Below are 22,456 nucleotides of genomic sequence, written 5' to 3' on the forward strand. Positions count from 1 at the left end.
CCCCTGATGTCTCTCCTTTGAGACAGGGAAAGGGACTGAGGACACAGATTCCCCAGTCCTTTTCTCAGCATTAAAGATGAATGGATAGAAGACAGCGGCTCCTGTCCATTCATAAACCAAAGCAGAGTAAACACGGTTTCAGTTTTCTGCTCACTGTGACCAATTCAGAAAAGGAAGGGGCTGGTAAATGACAGATTTACCGGTCCCTTCCTCTGCTCTCCATCCTGACAGATTTCCCCCCCCAGCATTCAGCAGGAGAGGAGAGGAGGAAAGCCGGCTGCAGGGGATGAGGGGGAGCGGAGAACACGGGGGGGGGGGGGGTCGGAGAAGGACAGGGAGCCAGGGGAGCGGCTGGAGGACACAGGAACAAACTGGAATGAAAGCAGTGAACACCGATCTCCGTGTATAGCTTTTTAGCCGACAGCCACTAGAGGGAGAGAAGAAGTAGAAGCTGACGGATAAAAAGCTATACAGGGAGATCGGTGTTCGCAGCTGTCCCCACCGCGAACCAAGTGACCATTCAGGATTGGCCATGCAGCCGGAATATCGGGAGGCACTTGCGGGTGTTAGGGAGCCGCAGCAGAAATGCGGGAGACCTGGGATGTCTGGAATTTGGGAGTTCCCGCCCACTCTACCTCCAGGCCCCCCTGCTGAGATCACAGATCCGGGGAAGTCTGGTCATCCTACTCTACATTTTCTCACTTAGCTTAAAACTGCTAAAAAGGTTTGTACACAATGCATTTTCCTGTGCAAAGCATCAAATGAAACACCATTGCAAAGAGACTGTTGTAATCCTTAAAGTTCAACTCCAGACACAAAGCATAAAATATAATATAAAAACATTTAAATAATAAAAAAAAAAAGTTCCCCTGCAAATAAATGGCATAATGTGCTAGTATTCAACACATACTAGCATATTATGATAGACCTGTCTGTAAAGGCATCTGTAACAAAACGTCCCACAAGTCGCTTGAGTCCTTTCGTCATATACCGCTTCCCCCAGTCTGAATATAGATATGAGATATTCCAACCACTAACAACCACAATCAAGACAATACTCGTTTGGTTGCTGAACATGGACTGTTTAGTAGAACAAGAATACATATATACAGTTGAAGAGGAGGTTCCTCCCTCCTTCTCATTTTTCTCTAATACACCTGTAACTAGAAACCTAATTAACATGAGCTAGTTATCGAATCATTTACCCAGACTTGGTGACTCAGAGATATGACCTCTCAGGGTAGACTTGCAGTCTCCTCACTCAACTTACAATACACATAAGTATAAACACATCCCCCAATAGTTTGCTAGGAGACAAAGGTGTGTTAATGAGCACAATAAACTATTGGGTGAAAGACCCGGGCTTCCCAGATCTCAATCAACATTCCTTTCACATACATCTGTTCACAGAGTCCCAAGCTGGCAGAGACCATCATTGCCTCCTTAATAATGTCCTTTTGCATTACATAACAGAAAATCTTCCTAAATTCTTGTAGCTCCCTCAAATGCCAGGGCCCATCGTTGGTAGGCAAGAGGCTAGCATTCAGTCCCCTCCAAAACCTCTGTCCCAGGTGAGTCTGTCACAGCATCCTTCCAGCATGCAGCTGACAGGGCTTCCATCTTTTCCAGTCTACCTTCTGGGTTTATGGGCTCCGGCCGTATGAATGGCAGAGCTGCAATTATGTCACTAACACGCATATGCACGGGAGTCACAAACGTGGCATAGCGCTCTGGATTTACTGCGCAGTGTGCATGCACCAGTGATGTCACCGGCTGAAGTAATTGTGAAAATCTCCTAAACAGTGTACATTTAGAAGATATTCATTGTACCTTTATTTTAAACCTATCAGTAGGAAGCAGCAACCAAGCAGTGTTTACTACCGCTTTAAATATATTCCTCAATAGCCACACTATGGGGTTTATTTACTAAAGGGAAATCCACTTTGCACTACAAGTGCACTGCAAGTGCATTTGGAAGTGCAGTCGCTGTAGATCTGAGGGGTCCATGCAAGGAAAATAAAAAACTGCATTTTTGCTTGTAAATGATTGGATGGTAAAATCAGCAGAGCTTCACCTAATTTCAGATCTTCTTCCCCTTAGGTCTACAGCGACCGCACTTCCAAGTGCACTTGTAGTGCAAAGTGGATTTGCCTTTAGTAAATAAACCCCACTGTGCAGTAAATGGCTTTGCAACCCTGGCTATAACTTTATAAAAGATTAAAGTGGAGTTCCACCCACTTTTACAACTCTTCAGCATCCCTCACTAAACTGTGCACTGTAAACGAATTGGGTATTTTTAATTTTTTTTTCTCAGCACCTACTGTATATCTGCTGTATTCATTTTTCACTTCCTCCTCCCTGCCGTGGCCCATCGCATCATTTCCTGTTTGCAATGCCTTCTGGGAAGGGGCGGCAACTTCCTCTGACACTGCCGTTGCTATGGAAACCTGACCTGAAACCTATTACGCCGCTTGTGCTGCACTGAGCATCTGCGAGATCTGCAAGGATGAGATCCAGGAAGAAATACAGTCTGGCTTCAGATACCCAGACTTAAGATGGCCACGGCCTGCTGTAAGTTTATAAAATAACAAACTACTGATATAAACTAACAAAACAGACCTTAGTTTACAGACTAACTTTACTAGAATACATTAAGCTTGTGTATTAAGGAGAGGAGGGAGTTGAGACAAGGCCGATCACCCTGCACAAGGAGAGAAAGCAACCGTGACTGGTCTTTATTACAGGAAGTTTCTGCACAGAAGCAAAGTTCCACGCTGGATTACTGCGCACATTTGGAAGAAATACACAAATTACACCAAGACGTGGGCTCCATGCACACTAGCGTTTTTTTTTTTTAAGCTAAAAAATGCTGGAAAAAAAAAAATCACTGGATTAAAAAAAAAAAAAACGCTGTTAATAGCTTTTTGAAGGAGCGTTTAGGAGCATTAGCATTTTTTGGCATTTTTGCAGTTAAAGGAAAAAAAAAAAACCTCAAAAAAAACGATATTAGTAGCGTTTCTGCTGGAAAAACGCTCCAGGAAACTACAAAAACAATTTTTTCTGCCTAAAGTAGTGTGCATGGATACATAAGATAACACTATTTAGCTTCTAGGAGCTTGAAAAAACGCTAGTGTGCATGGAGCCTTAAAGTGATTCTAAAGATTTAAGATTTTTTTACGTTAATGCACTCTACATATTAAAGGTGAAAAACCTTCTGGGTGCAGCTCCCCCCATCTTATACTTACCTGAGCCCGATCTCCAGTCAGCGATGTTCATTAGAGCAGTGGCTCCCCCCGGGTCTCTGTCACCTCATTGGCTCACAAAGCACTGGAGCCATTGGCACCTGGTGCTGTTAATAACAGTGAGCCAATAAGGAGAGAGCGGGAGCGGGGCCCAACCACACTCGTGTGTATGTGGTCAGTGTGGCTCGGGCGTAAGCCTGCTCGAGTGCCCCATTGCAAGAGGCTTGCTATTGGGGACACTCGGCAGAGGGGGGGGGGGGGGGCAGGGGGAGCCAGGACCACCGGCAAAGGACCCAAATAAGAGAGGATCGGGCTGCTTTGTGCAAAAGCAGATAGGTATAACATGTTATTAAAAAAAAAAAAAATCCTTTAGAAATCACTTCACATGCCTTTTGGATTTATAAAATAATTACAAAGAGTGCTGTAGGAGGGCAGAACTGGTGGTGTTTAAGGGCGATTAATGGGGCTGCAAGGATCAATAAGTGGCAGCTGGCTGATGTTTGAGATAAAATATGGCGGATCACAGCAGATTTACATTATATTCACTAGGCATGAAAGTATGTTTATTGCAGATAAAGTAGCAGAAAAGTTAAGGAGTTGAAAAAATTACTAGGGATGGGGGGGTTTGAAGTTCCTCTTTAATGGCAAAAGCAACAAAACTGGTCTGGCACCAATATGTGCATATAATACTGGTGTGTTTGGTGTACTTGATACTGTAGGCAGTAAGGAGGTAATGAACTGAATGTCTCAATACACACAAGTACAAGCTAGGTACTTTCCTTGGTCACACTAAAATGGACATGGGCTGCAGTCCCTGCTGCTGATGCTGCAGATTTTATTCTCCGGAAATCTAAGGACAATGAAGTGTAGTCCCGTCTTGCTATATGATCCAACGCTCTTGTGCATATTATGTATTCACTTAGATTGTGTTCCATATTAAATGGAAGGACTTTGGCAGGAGGAGCTAAGAATGTCTACTGTCTGTAGCTGTGTTTGAAAAGGGCACAGCAAAAAAAAAAAAAAAAAAAAAAAAAAACTTCCCAAAAAGGAATCTGCTTCCTTTACCCTTCCCCCATAAAGATAACATTAAGGAATACGCTCTAAATGCCAGATCAAGTAACACACAGAGATTGGGAGTCTATGGCTCAGGGCAGCTGTACGCTTCTTTTATTTTACTGACATCTCAAAGTCTCCCTCCATCTATAAACTCCTTTTTTATCTCTTGGCCTCTTGTCTGGGGTGACAACACATGGACATTACCCATCATATAAGCAGGATCAGTGAAATCTGTCAGTACTTTGCACAGATGAAGGGCAAAGCCGATCAAAAGGGGAAAGCGCACACAAATCTCCCAATGGAGCCAACTTACATCTAAAGGCAATTTACTGGAGATCTTGTCTAAATCACCAGCTCAGGTTTCCGCTTCATTTTTCAATTCGATTATGGAAAACCAATAGCTGGAAAATGGTTGCTATGGGTAGCAGTTGTTTTCTTCGGTTATCTATTAGTAGGGAGGGATGCACCAATACCAGTTTTTTTTAAGAAGAGTATAATACTTTTTCTCAAATACTTGCCTATATCAATTACCAATACCTATTTTTAGTGTCATGTGACAGTTTTATTTATTAATTTTTTTAAGACCAAATATTACCATTTATTTAGAAATCTTAACTAGTATAACGAAGACCGGGTTCACATACAGCACCGGCCCATTCATAAGGGGGTGCAAGGGCACCACCCCCCTAATCTCTATGCCCCGGCCTCTAATCTCCATGCGGAGCCCCAGACGCATACAAGGTTTTTTTTTTTGTGACGCACATTATTAAAACCGGGAGGCTCTAATTGACTTTAAAAAGGTTGAGCCCACCCACTTGTGACATTAGCGAATCAGCATTCGCTATTGTCTTCCTGCTTCTCCTCCCGGTCAGGACAGGAAGCAGGCCCCAAGACCGGATTGGCCGGGAGGAGAAGCGACCGGATTGGCCGGGAGGAGAAGCGACCGGATTGGCCGGGAGGAGAAGCGACCGGATTGGCCGGGAGGAGAAGCGACCGGATTGGCCGGGAGGAGAAGCGACCGGATTGGCCGGGAGGAGAAGCGACCGGATTGGCCGGGAGGAGAAGCGACCGGATTGGCCAGGAGGAGAAGCGACCGGATTGGCCAGGAGGAGAAGCGACCGGATTGGCCAGGAGGAGAAGCGACCGGATTGGCCAGGAGGAGAAGCGACCGGATTGGCCAGGAGGAGAAGCGACCGGATTGGCCAGGAGGAGAAGCGACCGGATTGGCCAGGAGGAGAAGCGACCGGATTGGCCAGGAGGAGAAGCGACCGGATTGGCCAGGAGGAGAAGCGACCGGATTGGCCAGGAGGAGAAGCGACCGGATTGGCCAGGAGGAGAAGCGACCGGATTGGCCAGGAGGAGAAGCGACCGGATTGGCCAAGAGGAGAAGCGACCGGATTGGCCAGGAGGAGAAGCGACCGGATTGGCCAGGAGGAGAAGCGACCGGATTGGCCAGGAGGAGAAGCGACCGGATTGGCCAGGAGGAGAAGCGACCGGATTGGGCCAGGAGGAGAAGCGACCGGATTGGGCAGGAGGAGAAGCGACCGGATTGGGCAGGAGGAGAAGCGACCGGATTGGCCAGGAGGAGAAGTGACCGGATTGGCCAGGAGGAGAAGCTGGGGAAGCCGCCCGCAACCTGGATGAGGTAAGTGTGGGGCTGGTGGGTTCGAGAGTGGGGGGTTTGCTTGCGCCCCCCAAAAATAAAAATTTAATTTTTTTTAAAATGGAGCACCGGCCGCCATTGTTCACATATATGTGCGGTCGGGCTTTGACAGTAGGATTTGAACCCCCTTCGATGCAACTTTGTTCAGCAGGTCAGGTGGATTCAGGTGTGAATTGTCAAAGTGTAACAATGGCAATCGCACCTGAACATGCGCTGCGGCTGGCCCACACATGTGAACCGGCCCCATTGAAAAGGCTGCAGGTTGACATGTAATGCGAGTTAGATGCAATTCAAAACGCTTGCATATATGTGAACCAGGTCTCGGTTTTAGTGTCAGAGCATTTGCATGAGTATAAGTACTTGTGCAAATGCTCATCATCGAAACCGATATCGGTACATCGCAAATTATTAGTATATTCATCTCCAACTATTGGCATACACCTTCCTAGAAAAGTTTCAGATTATACTATTCTGTAATAAGGTGATGCCACTTTGCAGTTCTAGGGTTACAGCAATCTCTGCACCCCCATTCACACCTGAACGTTTTGTGGCTTAACGCCCGACACACGCCATCTCTCAAGGTGAAGAATCCCATTATTCTAAATTAGATCATTCACACCTGAGCCTTGTGTCGATTTGTCACCTCAAGCTTGAAAAAGCTTCTTTAGGGCAGAATCACACAATTTTGGCCCCATAGAGAGACTTTAATAATGGGAGCATCTGAAAAATGCTTAACGCTCCCAAATCACCTAACTACGCTCATGCCAAGTGCGAAAGGGAGCAGAGTAAAAAATAAAAAAAATCTGAAAACTCAATAAAGGTGTTTATTGCCAGAACTGGAAAAAATGACAGCTACAATCTGGAAAGCTAGCTCTATCAATCACCCTGTTCATACGTTTCCGATTTCTAGAACTAGACACCAGTTTTATCATGCATGCATCTTTTTTTTTTTTCCTGCATTCTTTCATTTTTAGTACAAAGCAAAAAAGAGATCACAGAAAGGGCAGCCGAGTGGTTTTTATGACTCAGACACAGACATAGGTTTCTCTTAACCTCTTCTTGCCTAAACCCTAAGCTACATTATAGATCATAGAGGTCCCATAGAACTGATTTGCATACGACTTGAACATGCATAATGACTTAACGCTTACCTCGCTGGCTTCAGCATTGGATTCCTCCTTACAGTTAATCCCAAGCCCAGAACTCATGTTTCCAGTCTAAAGGATGATGGGGGTTTTATCCAATAAGAGTTCACGGCACAAACATTTCAGAAATCCTGGCAGCACCTCTTAGCTTGTCTTCCAAAGCAGCATGCATCCTCTGGTCCAGCCATCCACAGGCACAACTTTTACAAGTGTGACATTCAGGAGAACGAGCTTTGACACACATAGGAATGAGCTGATGCTCAGCCTGAGCAGGTCAGGCTTGCTTTGGAAGTGCTAGACGAAGACATGTAGAAACATTAAGCGCACAGCAACAGGACTTGTGATCTGAAGATGAAAAAAAAAAAAAAACCTCAATGCTTGGAAAGAGCTGGTGTGCAGCTGTGCTCGCCTATAGCTGTGTCCTGGCCTCCACTGAGGACACCTCCCCATAGAAGATCACTGAGCAAAGTCCACTCCAGCCATTCATGAACACACAAAGCACTTCCAATAGGAAACACAAGACACTTCAGCTGGGCACTGCATGATAAACTTTCTGGCTGCTTCTCACATGCGAGTGCATGGCTTTGTGATCAAAAACAGCTGTCTAGCTGATGGCTACAGAGTGCAATGGAGGGACGGGCTTGGAGCCGTGACACTCCAAAGGAGGGGGGACCAGGGGGAGGCAGTCGCCAGAGCACTTCTCAAATTAATGTATCTTCTTTCAAATGGATAATGAAACAAATATGCCAATACATTATGTGGCTGTTACAGTATTACGGCTTCAGTTAACCAATGCCTTTTATTCCCTTATAAAAGAATCCAATTACTGGTACAATTGTGTACGTTTATAGAAGGCAACAAGAGTCAGTGTCAAATATATTCCAGTAATCTAGGACAGATGTACCATGTTTTTATCACCCATAGAGAGCGGGGCGACTCGCCATCCACAATCTGTGTGCGCAAATGGAACCAAATGTATACCCCAAAAGATGGCAACACTTGGGCATGACTGATTTGAAAATAAACACCAAAAGCACTGTTCTCTAGGATTATATTCCAATGTCAGAATAAAGCAGTCCATAGAGGATTCTGAGTTTTTTGCAAACCAAAAAAAAAAAAAAACAAAACTGACCCAATTGCCCCATGCATACATGCAATACATACATACGTACAGGGTATATGGAAATCACTCCAGCTAAGCTATTGTGTTCTGACCGTGGGGAGACTTCCCTACAGTCATAATACACTGATCAGTGTTGCCAGCTATAGCCAGCGGGCATGGGTCAAGAAGCAGTGTTGCCAACCACCAGAAAAAAAAAATGGACACTTTTCTCTGTATTCACTTTATTCATTAATACGATCGTATTAATGGATTATAGGATTACGTGCTGGAAAAAGATGCAATTGTGAATTATAAACATACATTGTATTGTCAAAAGTATTGTGATGGGGGCGTGGCCGCAGCATGGAGCGAAGCAGACGTGTGTGAGCTGAGCTCCGTCTAACCCGCTCCACACATCGCTTTATGCAGCAGCATCAGACACCCAGGCACCAATCTAAAGAGATGCCAACGCAGAGGAAGCAATCCCCGCTGCCCCGGAGAACCCAACGACTCCTTCCCAGCTCTTTGGAGGCTTTTTTTGGTGGAAGCAGGCGGCAAGGAGCAGAATCCAAGATGGCGCCGGGTGAGTCCTCACAGGCCGCACACAAGGCATCCCAGATCATGTCACCGCGCCATCCACCTGCATCCCCTCTTCCCCCATCCTCTCCAGACTCCCGAGGGAGCCCCTTCGGTAGTCCGAGCAGGCAGGATGCAGGGAGGAACCGCTGCCATACACCACGCAGATCGCCGCATGCCTTTCTGGCGAACCCTGCTGTCTCCCCCTCCTCTAGCTCCAGGATCCCTCATTCCATGGTCCCCGGACACAGAGGCTCGCAGATAGCCCTGGAAGATGGAGATCTCCGGTCACATATTCTTGCCCTCCCCACATGGGCAGATCTGGAGGGTTTTATGGCCCGCATGGAGAAAGCCTTCAGAAAAGATATTGAAGATCTGCAGGCAGACACAGATCACAATGGGGGCAAGGTGGAGGCCTTGGAGGCGACAGTGGAGGACATTAGCCCTTCCTTGCAGGCTCTACAGACACACTGCAAGATGCAAGACCAACGGATTGACTCTTTGCTTGATCAACTTGAGGACGCGGAGAATAGAAGCCAAAGGGTTAATATCCGCATACGCGGCCTACCGGAGGCCACAGGCCCCAGGGACATAATTCCTTCACTTCAGGGTCTATTCACGCAGATTCTTGGCAAAGAGGCTTCTGACCACATAGAAATTGATCATGCGCATCGGGCCCTTAGACCCCCCCCTCTGAGGATCCTGACAAACCCCGGGACATTATTTGCAAATTGCATAAATACATCGTGAAGGAACGTATCATGTACCATGTCAGAGGAACACGCCATGTGGACTTTGACAGAGCACAACTGTCCTTATTTCCGGACTTATCCAGACGCACGTTGATGCAACGCAGGGCCCTTAAAACACTGTTGACAGTCCTGCAGGATACACATTTAGTATACCGCTGGGGATTCCCCTTCAGTCTCTCGGTCACTAAGGGAGGCCAGCAAGTCACTTTGCGGAACAAGTCAGACTTACCTCATTTTCTTTCCCGCCTCAGCTTACCTGCAGTGGACATTCCTGACTGGAGTACAGCCCCTGATGTTCAAGCTCCAGCTCGTCCAGAACCCTGGCGGCAGGGTCGTCGCAGACGTTGCAACAAACCCCGTGATGGTAATGCTGTTGCCACTGAGCAAGGTACCTCTTCTTCCCCAGCTGCACATTGAGGGCAGGGAACAACACCAGGACTGGTGTTTTGTCCGTGTTTCTGTTCTGGTTTTTTTTTGTTTATCTAACTTTTTGCTGCTGCAAATAATTTGCACACACTTCTGATTTTCAGATATGCTCATATAAAGGAGCGGGTGCCCCGGCTGGGGCTCCTGCCTGATGTCTCCCCACTCACCCCCCATAGGTGAACTCCTGGGAGTTACTCTTCTCGGCAGAGGATGTCCACGACGCAGGGGTTGCCTGAACCTTTTGGAGCTGGCGGGCCGGAAAGGCAAACCCTGCGCCGTCGGAATTAGTGTTACTTACATGCCCACAGGGTATTATGTTCTGTTTTCCCCTTTTTCTCCAGTACCTAAATTTTTTCGTTTTTTTTCTTCTTGTTCAATATTGCCTATAGGTTTTTTGTTACATCATTACCTGGGTTATACTCATATGTTTCTCTTTTCAGCACCTCAGGTTTGGTGGGTCGTGTGCTGTGGGTCTCTCCTCATGCCCTCGGGGCGATGTTACCGGTAACCAACTATGGCTGATCTAAAGATCGTATCGTACAATGTTCGTGGCCTAGGCTCTCCATCCAAACGCAGTAAGTTGTGGCTCGAGACAAAGAGACTGGGTGCACATATCTTACTCTTGCACGAAACTAATTTCAGGACTGACTCGGTCCCCCGCCTCCCCACACATATATATAAATCAATGGTTCCTCAGCAACTCACCCAGACCTAAATCTGGAGGAGTTGCGGTTGCAATACATAAGAACTGCCCTTTCATCCCCCTAGATCACTACACAGACCCTGACGGCAGATTTGTCTTTTTGAAAGGCACTCTGTTCAACCATAAGCTTACACTCGTGGCGCTGTATGCTCCTAACTCAAGGCAATTAGAATTTCTGGATAAGGTCCTAGACACTCTCTCCACTTTCTGAGAATGGGCGTCTGGTTGTGGGAGGGGACTTTAATGTCTGCCCCGACCCGCAGTTGGATACCTCTTCAGCCGCTCTACACATTGGTTCGCTTTTCTTAAACGCTTCCGTAAAACCTTACATGCTAACCATCTGGCCGACTGCTGGAGAGTGACTCATCCAACTGTAAAAGATTTTAGCTACTACTCTGCCACGCATAAAGTATATACGCGGATAGACCTCCTATTGGTGGACCAATGCTTTTTGGAGTCGCTCTCCGGCTCGTCGATCGGATCATTGACGATCTCTGACCATACACCCATTTCCGTCTCCCTGGCCCATCTATCTCCAGAGGTCCGTCAATGGACATGGCGATTCAATGAAAACCTACTGGATGATGCAGTGGCTCAAAAGCAGATATCAGATACTAGCTCTCTGTATTTTAAAGAGAATATGGCGGGAGAGACGGGGGTGGCATATGTATGGGAAGGACATAAGGCCGTGATACGGGGCAAATTTATTTCCCAGGGGTCTAGACTCAAAAAGGCACACTGTGGGGAACTTCAATCCCTGTTGACCCAACTACGTACAGCAGAGCTCAAACACAAGCGCCAAATTACTCCACTCCTCTGTGAGGAGCTGACGGCCCTCAGAGAAAAGCTTTCCGACCTGTTAGAAAAACGAACCCGGGATAGACGGCGTTATGTTTCTCATAAATTCTACGAGTTTGGAAATAAATGTGGTAAATTACTAGCTAGGGCCCTCAAAAGACAACGCACATCCGGCCACGTCCATAGGCTCCAAACGACCTCGGGCTCCCAAACTGTACTATCTTCCAAAATCGCGGACGCCTTTCAAGACTATTATGCCCAACTTTATCAACTCCCTGCCACACTCGCCGGTCACACGCCCTCGCGGAAGGTGGAGTGTATTACACAATACTTAGTGGAAGCACTAACTCCACAATTATCGAAACAAATTAATGATCAACTTGACAGGCCTATAGCTGTAACAGAGATTGAAGCTATCATTAAGGATCTTCCGCAAGGAAAAAGTCCTGGTACAGATGGGCTAACCAATGCCTATTATCGCAAATTTTCTCACCTTTTATCTGCCCGCATGTGCACACATTTTAATGCCTTGGCATCAGGCACCACATTTCCAGGGGAAGCGTTGATGGCGCACATTACTGTCCTTCCAAAAGAGGGTAAAGATCCTTCCACTCCTAGCAGCTATAGGCCGATCTCGCTGTTGAACACTGATTAAGATCAAGATCTTTGCGAAAGTGCTGGCCAATCGCCTTAAACCCGTCCTCCCGATGGTAATTCACAGAGACCAAACGTGCTTTACAACAGGCAGGGAGGCCAGGGATAACTCCAATCGAGCTATACAACTGATCCATTGGGCGAACCTGCAACGGCCCAGTGCACCCTGTCTCCTCTTATCTACAGACACTGAAAAAGCCTTCGACAGGGTGGACTGGGCCTACCTCCAGGCGGTGCTATCTAGATTGGGCTTGGGAAGTAATATGCTCCGATGGATAGGCTCATTATACAGCTCCCCCGAAGCACGGGTTAAAGTTAATGGGACGCTCTCTAACCCTTTCCCTATCCGAAACGGTACACGGCAAGGGTGCCCTTTGTCCCCTCTGATCTTTGCCCTCACTCTGGAACCGCTACTAAACATAAGGGCTAACCCTAGCATTAAGGGGCTCCTGGTGGGGACAACGGAACATAAATTATCGGCTTACGCCGATGACGTTTTATGTCACAGACCCACTGATCTCCCTCCCTAACATTATGTTGGAGCTACAGAGATTTTGTTCTCTCTCAAACTTCAAAATTAATTACAGTAAATCAGAGATTCTCCCCCTCAATATCCCTCCTGCTATGCGCTCACAACTACAAGCCTCATTTTCCTTCATGTGGTGCTGCTCCTCAAAATATTTAGGCATTCACCTCCCAGCTACCATCGCACAACTATATACGTGTAACTTTGCCCCCTTACTCACGACTATTAAGGCTGATTTAACAAGATGGGACCGTACTACCTTCTCGTGGATGGGACGGGTCAGTATCCTGAAAATGAATGTACTGCCAAGAATTCTTTTCTACCTCCAGATGATACCTATTGCTTTACCCAGATCTCTCTTCTCGGCCTTCAACAGCCTGTTTGTAAAATTTATATGGCAGGGTCATATACCCCGTTTGGCCCTCCGTATGCTGCAATGCCCTAAGAATATGGGGGGGTTGAGAGTCCCTTCTATACGCAGGTATTATGAGGCGGTGGCCCTACAGAGGATTCTCGATTGGCAACACCATACCACCACAAAATCTTGGGTTCCTCTTGAGAAGTTTCTGGCTGGGTGCAATTTGTCTCATGCTCCGTGGCTCCCACGAGAAAGCCGAAGCCTTTCGAGCTTTGTGTAACCGGTCTCTGTCCACGTGCTGAAATTATGGGATGCACTAAATATACGGGAAAGGCTGTGACAGCCGATATCCCCGCTTGCACCACTTGGGGGCTTTCCCTGGTTCACTCCAGGAGAACACCTCTCTCATCTCCGCACCTGGACGGGAGACGGGGAAGTTCGTTGTGGAAGGTTTGTACTTGAACAGGGTTTGGTTTCTCTGGATTGGCTTCGCTCCCAGTTTGGTCGACCACATTCCAGGGCGAAAGGAATGGGTGAGATTACTAAACTCAATTATGACAGTGGAGGAGTGGATGGCAAAGTGTAGAGAGACAGGTATGACAAATTCTACACTACATGGGCAACTTGGATACACTATACGTCTAATGCAGCGTTGCCACCGCCTTCTGCTACTCTTGGACGAGTACCTTGAAAATGTTGGAAAATGTTGGAAAATGTTGGACTTACTCAATTTATGGAGGTTGAGACCCACACCCTATACATCCCCAGGTTTTCCATATTAATGTTTGATTTACACTTAACACTGTTGTGCTGTATAACCGTCAAACTGGTTCTTGGTTTTTGAGTACACCCCCCCCTTCCTCCTATTTTATCCCTTTCCCTATCCTTTCATTTTGGGTTCAATTACATGCAGTCACTAGGGTGTTCCACTCTAGACCTGAAATTATAATTCTGTTTTGATGTATTGGTTATCCAACTCATGAAATCCACACCTTCATGGATGTAGGACACCAGTTGATGAAGTCATATGAGGCCCACTACCTACCTACATCAAAGGTTTCTATGCATAATATGTCTCAAACCCCTTCCCCTTTTTTCCCCATCTGTCCCCCTTAAGCACTTATTGTCTTGTCTTCCTTTTGTTGTATCACAGTATATCCCTTTGGTTTTTTTCCCCTTTTCTTTTTAGTATCCTCCTTTTTATTGTCTGTTATTCTTGAAAATACAAAATAAAAGATTATATAAAAAAAAAAAAAAAAGTATTGTGATGCCTGCCTTTACACGCACATGAACTTTAATGCAGTCTTAGTCCGTAGGATTCAGTATTGAGTTGGCCCACCCTCTGCAGCTATAACAGTTTCAACTCTTCTGGGAAGGCTATCCACAAGGTTTAGGAGTGTGTCTATGGGAATGTTTGACCATTTTTCCAGAAGCGCATATATGGGGTCAGGCACTGATGTTGGATGAGAAGGCCTGGCTCGCAGTCTCTGCTCTAACTCATCCCAAAGGTGTTCTATCTGGTTGAGATTAGGAATCTGTGCAGGCCAGTCACGTTCCTCCGCCCCAAACTCGCTCATCCACATCTTTATGGAACGTGCTGTTATGTTGGAACAGAAAGGGGCCATCCCCTAACTGTTCCCACAAAGTTGGGACCATGAAATTGTCCAAAATGTCTTGGTATACTGATGCTTTAAGAGTTCCCTTCACTGGATCTAAGGAGGGTGAAGGGAAAAGGGAAAACTCTGGACAGCCGCACTCCAAAGAAAAATTCTTGTGCCTTTGAAAAAATGAAAAATTGGGATCACACTGTACAAGCCACAGCAAAGTGATATAAACAAGAGCTGACGCGTTTCACACTACAGAAAGTGCTTACTCATCCCAATTTTTCAATAAGGCACAAGAATTTTTCTTTGGAGTGCGGCTGTCCAGAGTTTTCCGTTCACCCTCAATTGCTAAATGCAATAGCCAGCACCTGGCGCACTTCAGTTCTAGAAGAAAAGAAAAAGCTTTTGTTCTGGCTGACCTACCTGAGCATTGGTCTCTCTCTCTAACCGAAACTCCGAAACTAAGGACCAAGCCCAACCCCTGAAAAACAACCCCACACCATAATCCCTCCTCCACCAAATGATTTGGACCAGTGCACAAAGCAAGGTCCATAAAGACATGAATGAGTGAGCATGAAGTGGAGGAACTTGACTGGCCTGCAGAGTCCTGACCTCAATCCAAAAGAACAAGGTTTCTCAACTCCAGTCCTTAAGTACCCCCAACAGGTCATGTTTTCAGGCTGTCCATTACTTTGCACAGGTGATTTGATTAGTTTCACTGCTTTAGTAATTACCACAGCCATTTCATCTCAGGGAAATCCTGAAAACATGACCTGTTGGGGGTACTAGAGGACTGGCATTAAGAAACATTGCGATAGAACACCTTTGGGATGAATAAGAGTGGAGACTGCGAGCCAGGCCTTCTCGTCAAACATCAGTGCCTGACCTTACAAATGGGCTTCTGGAAAAATGGTCAGTCATTCCTATAGACACACTCCTAAACCTTGTGGACAGCCTTCTCAGAAGAGTTGAAGCTTTTATAGCTGCAAAGGGTGGGCCAACTCAATATTGAACCCTATGGACTAAGACTGGGATGCCATTAAAGTTCATGTGCCCCAATACTATTGACACTATAGTGTACGTTTAAGTGGACCTTCACATCAAGCAAAAGTTCTGCTCTCTCTCTTCCTCCAGCTCCCCTCCCTCATACAGTATCCAAATATATATATTTTTTTTCCAGGGAGGTACATGCTCCCATTTCTACAGTGTATGATTGGTCTGTCCCCTTCCTGCAACCATCTAGGTTGCATCACATGTGCCAGGAGGCTGCGAGAGCATTCTGAAAGGGCCAAGTAATTTCCCACATCTCAGAGCCAACTCCCCACTGAAGATATCAGGAAATCACAGCCGGCTCTGACATCCAAGATGGCGGCACCTACCAACTGTAGAGAGATTATCGGAAAAGGAATAAGTCTACTGAATCACATATGGCCCCCCCATTAACAATTTCTTCATTTTAGATTGTGGAAGGGATTTGGGGAAGGTTAAAACTAATGTCAGGTTTTTTTTGTTTTTTTTTGGTCTCACCTGTGTCTCAGAGATCTCCCTTCACCTCCCAGTCTATAGCCTTAACAGCTAGAGTGAGGATATCTTTCAAATGTTAAAGATAACCCCCCTAAAGATGGCCATACACAGTGTGATAAAATTGAACGATTGACGCCCGATTTGACAAAACAATAAAAACAGATATGGATCAAGTAGGACAAAAATGGTATGCCCGAGTAATAAGCGACAGATAGTGATGGTTTTGATCAACTCAAGGCAATGGGTTGTGACAGAAAAAAAAAAAAATTAAAACAATCACGCAGGTCAATTGATACCAATTTCCACACCCTTGTGAATCACTTACAATCGATCTACATGTAACGGTGCCTTGTACAATGGACTTTTTTTTCCGCCACAACAGATCGATTTTGGTTAATCAAAACCGTTGCCATCTGTCACTCATTGCTTGTCCACGCCATTTTTATCCGGTTCGATCAGTGTCCAATTTAATCGTCTTGTCAAACCGGACATTGGTCGTACAGTTTTATCACACTTTTTAAGGCCAATAAAAGGTTTCATTCACACGGATGTAAAACGAGCGTTTTTAATTATGGATCAGAACACAGCTACATTGTTTTCAAGTCTAAACAAAAGGGGAAATCATTATGTACGCTTACACATCTTTACACGGTAATAAACATTGATGAGCAAGTGTTTTACAGATCATTACGTAGGAACTTTTCTTCTAGAAAAAATGTGTAATAACATCAGTAAAAATGTTATGGCCATGTCAGTGAAGACTTAGGCTGCCCATACACTTTACAATCTGATTGTACACTCTTGTTTACATCAATTATGCAATTTAAAGACCTGCCTGATTTGGTATGAATGCAAATGATTGTTTAAATGTGCCTTAACACATTGGGTAGTTTTGGTAAAGATAAAGGAGAACATACAGAGATTGCACAATCAGGTTGTATAGTGTATGACCAGCTTTAGGACACCAACACAGGGACAGGTGATCATGCTGGAAAATCTCCTCTATATTCCTGTTCTGGTGGTAAACCAATTGTTTGGATTTACTCAAACTTTTATTCCCACCGGTGATCAGAACAACGAGAGTGAATCCCTTACGAGACAGACAATAACCTGATAGTCGTTCCAATTAAAACTTGAAAATGAAAAAAGTTTTACCTTTACTTCAATTTAAAAAGAAGATGGTTTACATCTGTATTGCTGTTGGAGCTCTCACTTCCTATTTGGGAAAAAGGCTGTCCCCAGGACAGAAAGTGAAGGAATCTCTCCAAGGGAGCCTCTGGTGGCAGTAAAACTTGACAGGAGCTTCAATTCATCCCTATTCTATTCAAAACTAAAAAGGTTGTCTAATCCATACACACCCACTACATAATGGCCCTGTAATCTATTTTCAATTAAATGGTTTTCCTGCCTGGTTGTAACATCCTCCATGAACTTCACCTTTTCCCCCTCGCTTAGGTTTGTTTGAAACAAGCAGTATGTGCTCGTTATGGCCAAGCGCACCATTATATGCACACTACACATCTCATAGTCCATCTCAGGAGCAATCCTACATTCAATAAAACCATGGAAAATTAATGTAGCCTCCCTCTTACTGGAAGTGGAATCATAGCATCAAAATCAAAAAGGAATCTGGAGACTGGGAGGAGGCTGAGAGCAATAGAGTTAAGCCTAGTACACTTAGGCTGAATGTCAGATAGCATCGGCCAGTTCAATAGAAACAGCTGACATTCGGCCCGTGTGTACCGCAGCTGGTCTGACAGAAGCCGGCCATTCGACTGGCTTCTGTCGGAGCTTCATGTCCAAAAAAGGTCTGCTGACCGGCTCCTGGTCAGTGCTCTCAGCCAATAGTTAAGAGCACTGACCAGAGTGCTGGCGGGGGACCATCCCCCTGTGTCAGAATACAATAGCACAGCAGGGGATGTCACTGTATTAACATTGGATTGTTAGTACAGCGTCTCCGACCCCCTGGGTTTAAAAAAAAAAAAAAATAGTAGTGTTTACAAGGCTTTAAGAATGCATACTAAAATAGAATTTTTGTAAACCAGAGCTACACTAGCAGCTCCTAAACTTGAGTTGAGGAGCTTTTGGTGTTTTTTGCCGAAGATCCTAAACTCAACTCCATAAAAACCTGTGTCAATTTACACATAGGAGCTGCTGCATTTAGGTGAGCTTCAACCTCCCACTTCGGAACGCGGTGCGATTTTGCGGTTTTCTGCTGCCCCGGTAAACATACACCAGTGTACATGAAGCTTGAAGTGCCACTAAACTGCCAAAACATAGTTAAAGTGGAACTAAACCGCATCTGAGTACTACAAACTGAAAATGCTATTTATTTAATTCATTTTTGATTTTCAAAGCAAAATCCCCCATCCATTCTATGACTATGCTTTATTTTGCTGAGATATCACTTTGAAAAACATCCCTCTAGCATTCTAGCCAAGGTCATCTTGATGATTCATGTAGCATTCCTGGAATCCATCTGCCCTTCGCAGGAGGGTGTGCTTGGCTGAAAAAAAATAAATAAATAAAAACCCCTCCTCCCGATGAATCAACTTCAAAAATGTAAAAAAAAAAAAAAAAAAAAAAGAAGATTAAAACCAGTAAGGCCTCACACACGGACAATTTAAAAAACGAGCTGTAAAGCTAGTACTGACACCTGGAAAAACCAGCGATATAAACACGATTTTATCCACGTTGCATTGGCGTCAATGTGCGTTTAGCCGCGTTTCTCTGCCTCTATTCAAAATCAATGGTTCCCTATGGGAGGCTATTGATTTGAATAGAAGTCGTACCAGAAGTTGGATCAGTGACTTGCGTGCTGAGAATCTTAAGGGGAACCTCGCCAAAATTTTTTTTAAATGTTTGCGTGAGGGCCACCCCAAGATGATACCAGACCCTTTGGTCTGGTATGGATCTTAAGGGGAACCCCCACGCCCCAAAAAATGGTGTGGGGTTACCCCCCCGTCCAGATCCATACCAGACCCTTACCTCTGCATGCAGCCCGGGAGGTCAGGAAAAGGGGGGGGGGGTGAATGAGCGAGAGTCCCCATCCTGCACCATACCAGGCCACATGCCCTCAACATGGGGGGGGTGAGTGCTTTGGGGCAAGGGGCTCTGTGCCCCCCACCCCAAAGCACCATGTCTCCACGTTGATGAGGACAAGGGCCTCTTCCCGAGAACACTTGCCCGGTGGTTGTCGGGGTCTGCAGGTGGGGGCTTATCGGAATCTGGAAGCCCCCCTTTAACAAGGTGACCCCCAGATCCCGGGCCCCCCACCCTAGGTGAATGAGTAAGGGGTACATCGTACCCCTACCCATTCACCTAAAAAAAAAAAAAAAAAAAAGTCAAAAATAAAAACACACTACACAGATTTTTAAAGTATTTTATTAAGGCAGCTCTGGCACTTCTCCCTCTTCTGGTGACATCTTCTCCCTCTGTCGGTCCTTATCCTCTATGAACTTCTTCCGATATCGACTCGACGCAATCTCACGATGTAATGCTGGGTCCGCCGTGTGCAATGACTTATATTGGCATCGGGTGGGGCCACCCGATGATGCCATTTGGAGGCCACGCCCCTTGTGACATGATATAAGTAATTTCACATGGCGAACCCAGCACTACACCGGAAGATCGCGTTGAGTCAACATCGGAAGAACAGAGGGAGAAGACCCGGCAAAAGAGCGAGAAGACCCGGCAAAAGAGCGAGAAGAAGAAGAACCGGAGAGGGGAGAAGGACCGGCAGAGAGAGAAGACGTCACCAGAAGAGGGAGAAGAGCCAGAGCTGCCTTAAAATATACTTTAAAAACCTATGGGGTGTGTTTATTTTTGACACTTTTTTTTTTTAAGGTGAATGGGTAGAGGTACGATGTACCCCAATACTCATTCACCTAGGGTGGGGGGCCGGGGTCTGGGGGAATCTTCCAGATTCTGATAAGCCCCCCGCCCGCAGACCCTGACAACCACCGGGCAAGGGTGGTCGGGAAAAGGCCCTTGTCCACATCAACATGGGAACAAGGTGCTTTGGGTTGGGGGGTGCAGAGCCCCCCTGCCCCAAAGCACCCCCCCATGTTGAGGGCATGTGACATGGTATGGTCCAGGACGGGGGGGGGGGTGCTCGCTCGCCCCCCCTTTCCTGACCTGCTGGGCTGTGTGTTCGGACAAGGGTCTGGTATGGATCTTGGGGAAGCCGCCCACACACACCATTTTGGGCGTGGGGGTTCCCCTTAAGATCCATAGGTCTGGTATCGTCTTGGGGGAGAACCTCATGCACATTCTTTTTTTTTAGTATTGGTGGGGTACCCCTTCAAAATTCCAAGCACACAAGTCTCACTGCAAGTCAGATCTTCTTAATCTGACTTCTATTCAAATCAATGGGCTCCCATAGGGGAGCGTTAAGCCTCGTTAAACCGCGTTTAACACCCTTTACCGGCGTCTGGCATTTTTACAGCTCTAGCGCTGAAGTCTCAGAACGCGCTGGTCCTTGTTTTTTATTTTGGAGCTTAAAAAACGCCAATGCCTGTTACAGCTCAAAAACGCCATGGTGTGTATGAGGCCATTGAATACCATGGAGTGGCGTTTTAAAGCTGCAAAAAAAAACTCAAACATGCCGCTGTAAAAACGTCTGTGTGTACGAGGCCTAAATATGATATACTTTCCTAGCTATTTACTAATTGTAGCAAAGCAATTAAAAATAGTTACTGTTTTTTGAGGGAGTTTACTTATTAAGGGTAGTTCTTGTGGTTTTAGGCTCCATGCACACTGGAGCTGATAAACTGCAGTTTATTGGGGCGTTTTTTTTTAAAAGCCCATCAACTCCACTCTATGTTAGCCTATGTGTCCATGCACATATGGACGTTTTTCAGCTTTAATGAGCAGTGGAGTTTATGGGCTTTTTTCTGAACGCCTGAAAATCGCGTTCAAACTGCCATTTTTTGACCTAAAGAAAAAAAGCTAAAAATCGCCAAACACCGATAAATGTCAATAAACGCTCAAAAACGTGGCTCACCAGCGTTTTTGATCCATTTAAGGAAAAAAAAAAAAGAAAAAAGAAAAAAAAAAAAAACGCTAACGCTATTGCAAAAACATTAAACGTTGAAAGACTCACTGCAAAGCTACTGGCATTTTTAGAACATTAATTTAGCGTCCAGTGTGCATGGAGGCTTAGGCTTGATATCACAAAGAGCAAGACGGTATATATTTCAAGGTCAGCTATTACCCACTGAAATGTTGAACAAGCTGGATGGTCAGACATCACCTGTGTATTGCATGACTGCTTCACTTGTCCCCTCAGACCACGCTAGACTGGTGGGCAAATTAACAGACAAGCATTTATTACAGGACGACAATTTAAAAAAAAAAACGCATAAACTTACAGTAAGGTTTTTCTACTGGTATGAAGAAAACTAAAGCAATACTGGAGAGCTTATGCAGAGTATCAAACAATATCCCTGTATTGGTTGTTACATGCCGGCCCTCCACCTTTGCTCCATTTTTGTAAATGCTCAGCTCTCAAACTACATCCATGCTTGTCTATTGAGCACTGCTAAAACAGCGAGATACTCATTTTCTAACTAGGTAGGTTATGTCATTGCTCTGTTTTGTTTTTTTTTCTGAAAAGGAGTTGAAGTTCGTAGTACACCCACAAGAGAAAGACGTAGGCCGCAATAGCTGACTTCTCCTGTACACAATGTTAGCCCCTGGCTTATATATTGGTGCCTTGGCCTCAACACTCAGTCATTGACTTGGAACAAGTATAGAGGACAGGGATTGTGACACTTCTGTGACAGCAATTCAAAGCATGCTTGCCCTAGGTGTTTGTGACTGTAAAGTATTAAAAACAGATACAGCCAGGCAACTAGCATCTCCAGAAGCAGGCCAGCAACAGTGTCCATACTTTATTCACTACAGGTGTACATTAAAATAAGTCTGTGCCCAGACAAAACTTCATTCCTATTCTTATCCAGAACAAAATCAACCAACCCTAACCTCCCTGGATGCTTTTAGGGTTCATCCATCTGTTACAAAACGGAAAGGTAAAAATAGGTGGTTCAGCTGCAGATTTACACTCCCCCCCCCAAACTCAACAAAGCGACCAGAGGGGTGTAGACACATGCCATGGGCTGCAGTGCCTAGTTTTGAGACTGTAGAAAAAAATTATACCCCCCTGTTGCCTTCTACGCAAATGGGACTGAGCCGCAACCGCTGTGCAGAAATTCAACATTCAGGGCCATACATCCTTGAATGCACACAGCCCTAAATAACAGTACCGCTCAGAAAAACGCACAGCCCTACATATTTCAGCCCAACGTAGATTGATAGGCTGCTGGC

The 22,456-nt window shown here is 45.6% G+C and overlaps 1 protein-coding gene across 2 annotated transcripts in view; it reads right to left on the reverse strand.

The window, feature by feature from the left end:
• MCC (MCC regulator of WNT signaling pathway) overlaps positions 1-22,456 on the reverse strand; it is a 530,407-nt gene that overhangs the window by 328,843 nt on the left and 179,108 nt on the right. The window contains exon 1 of one of the 2 annotated variants that reach the window (XM_073624626.1): positions 7,113-7,700. The exons of the other annotated variant lie outside the window; for it this stretch is intronic. Coding sequence (XP_073480727.1) covers positions 7,113-7,169 — 57 coding nt within the window. The 5' untranslated portion in view covers positions 7,170-7,700. Of the gene's footprint in view, positions 1-7,112; positions 7,701-22,456 lie in introns of those variants that run through there. 2 annotated transcript variants of the gene reach the window in all.

The sequence above is a fragment of the Aquarana catesbeiana genome, linkage group LG01 (assembly GCF_042186555.1).
Source record: "Aquarana catesbeiana isolate 2022-GZ linkage group LG01, ASM4218655v1, whole genome shotgun sequence".
NCBI classification, from domain to species: Eukaryota; Metazoa; Chordata; class Amphibia; order Anura; family Ranidae; genus Aquarana; species Aquarana catesbeiana.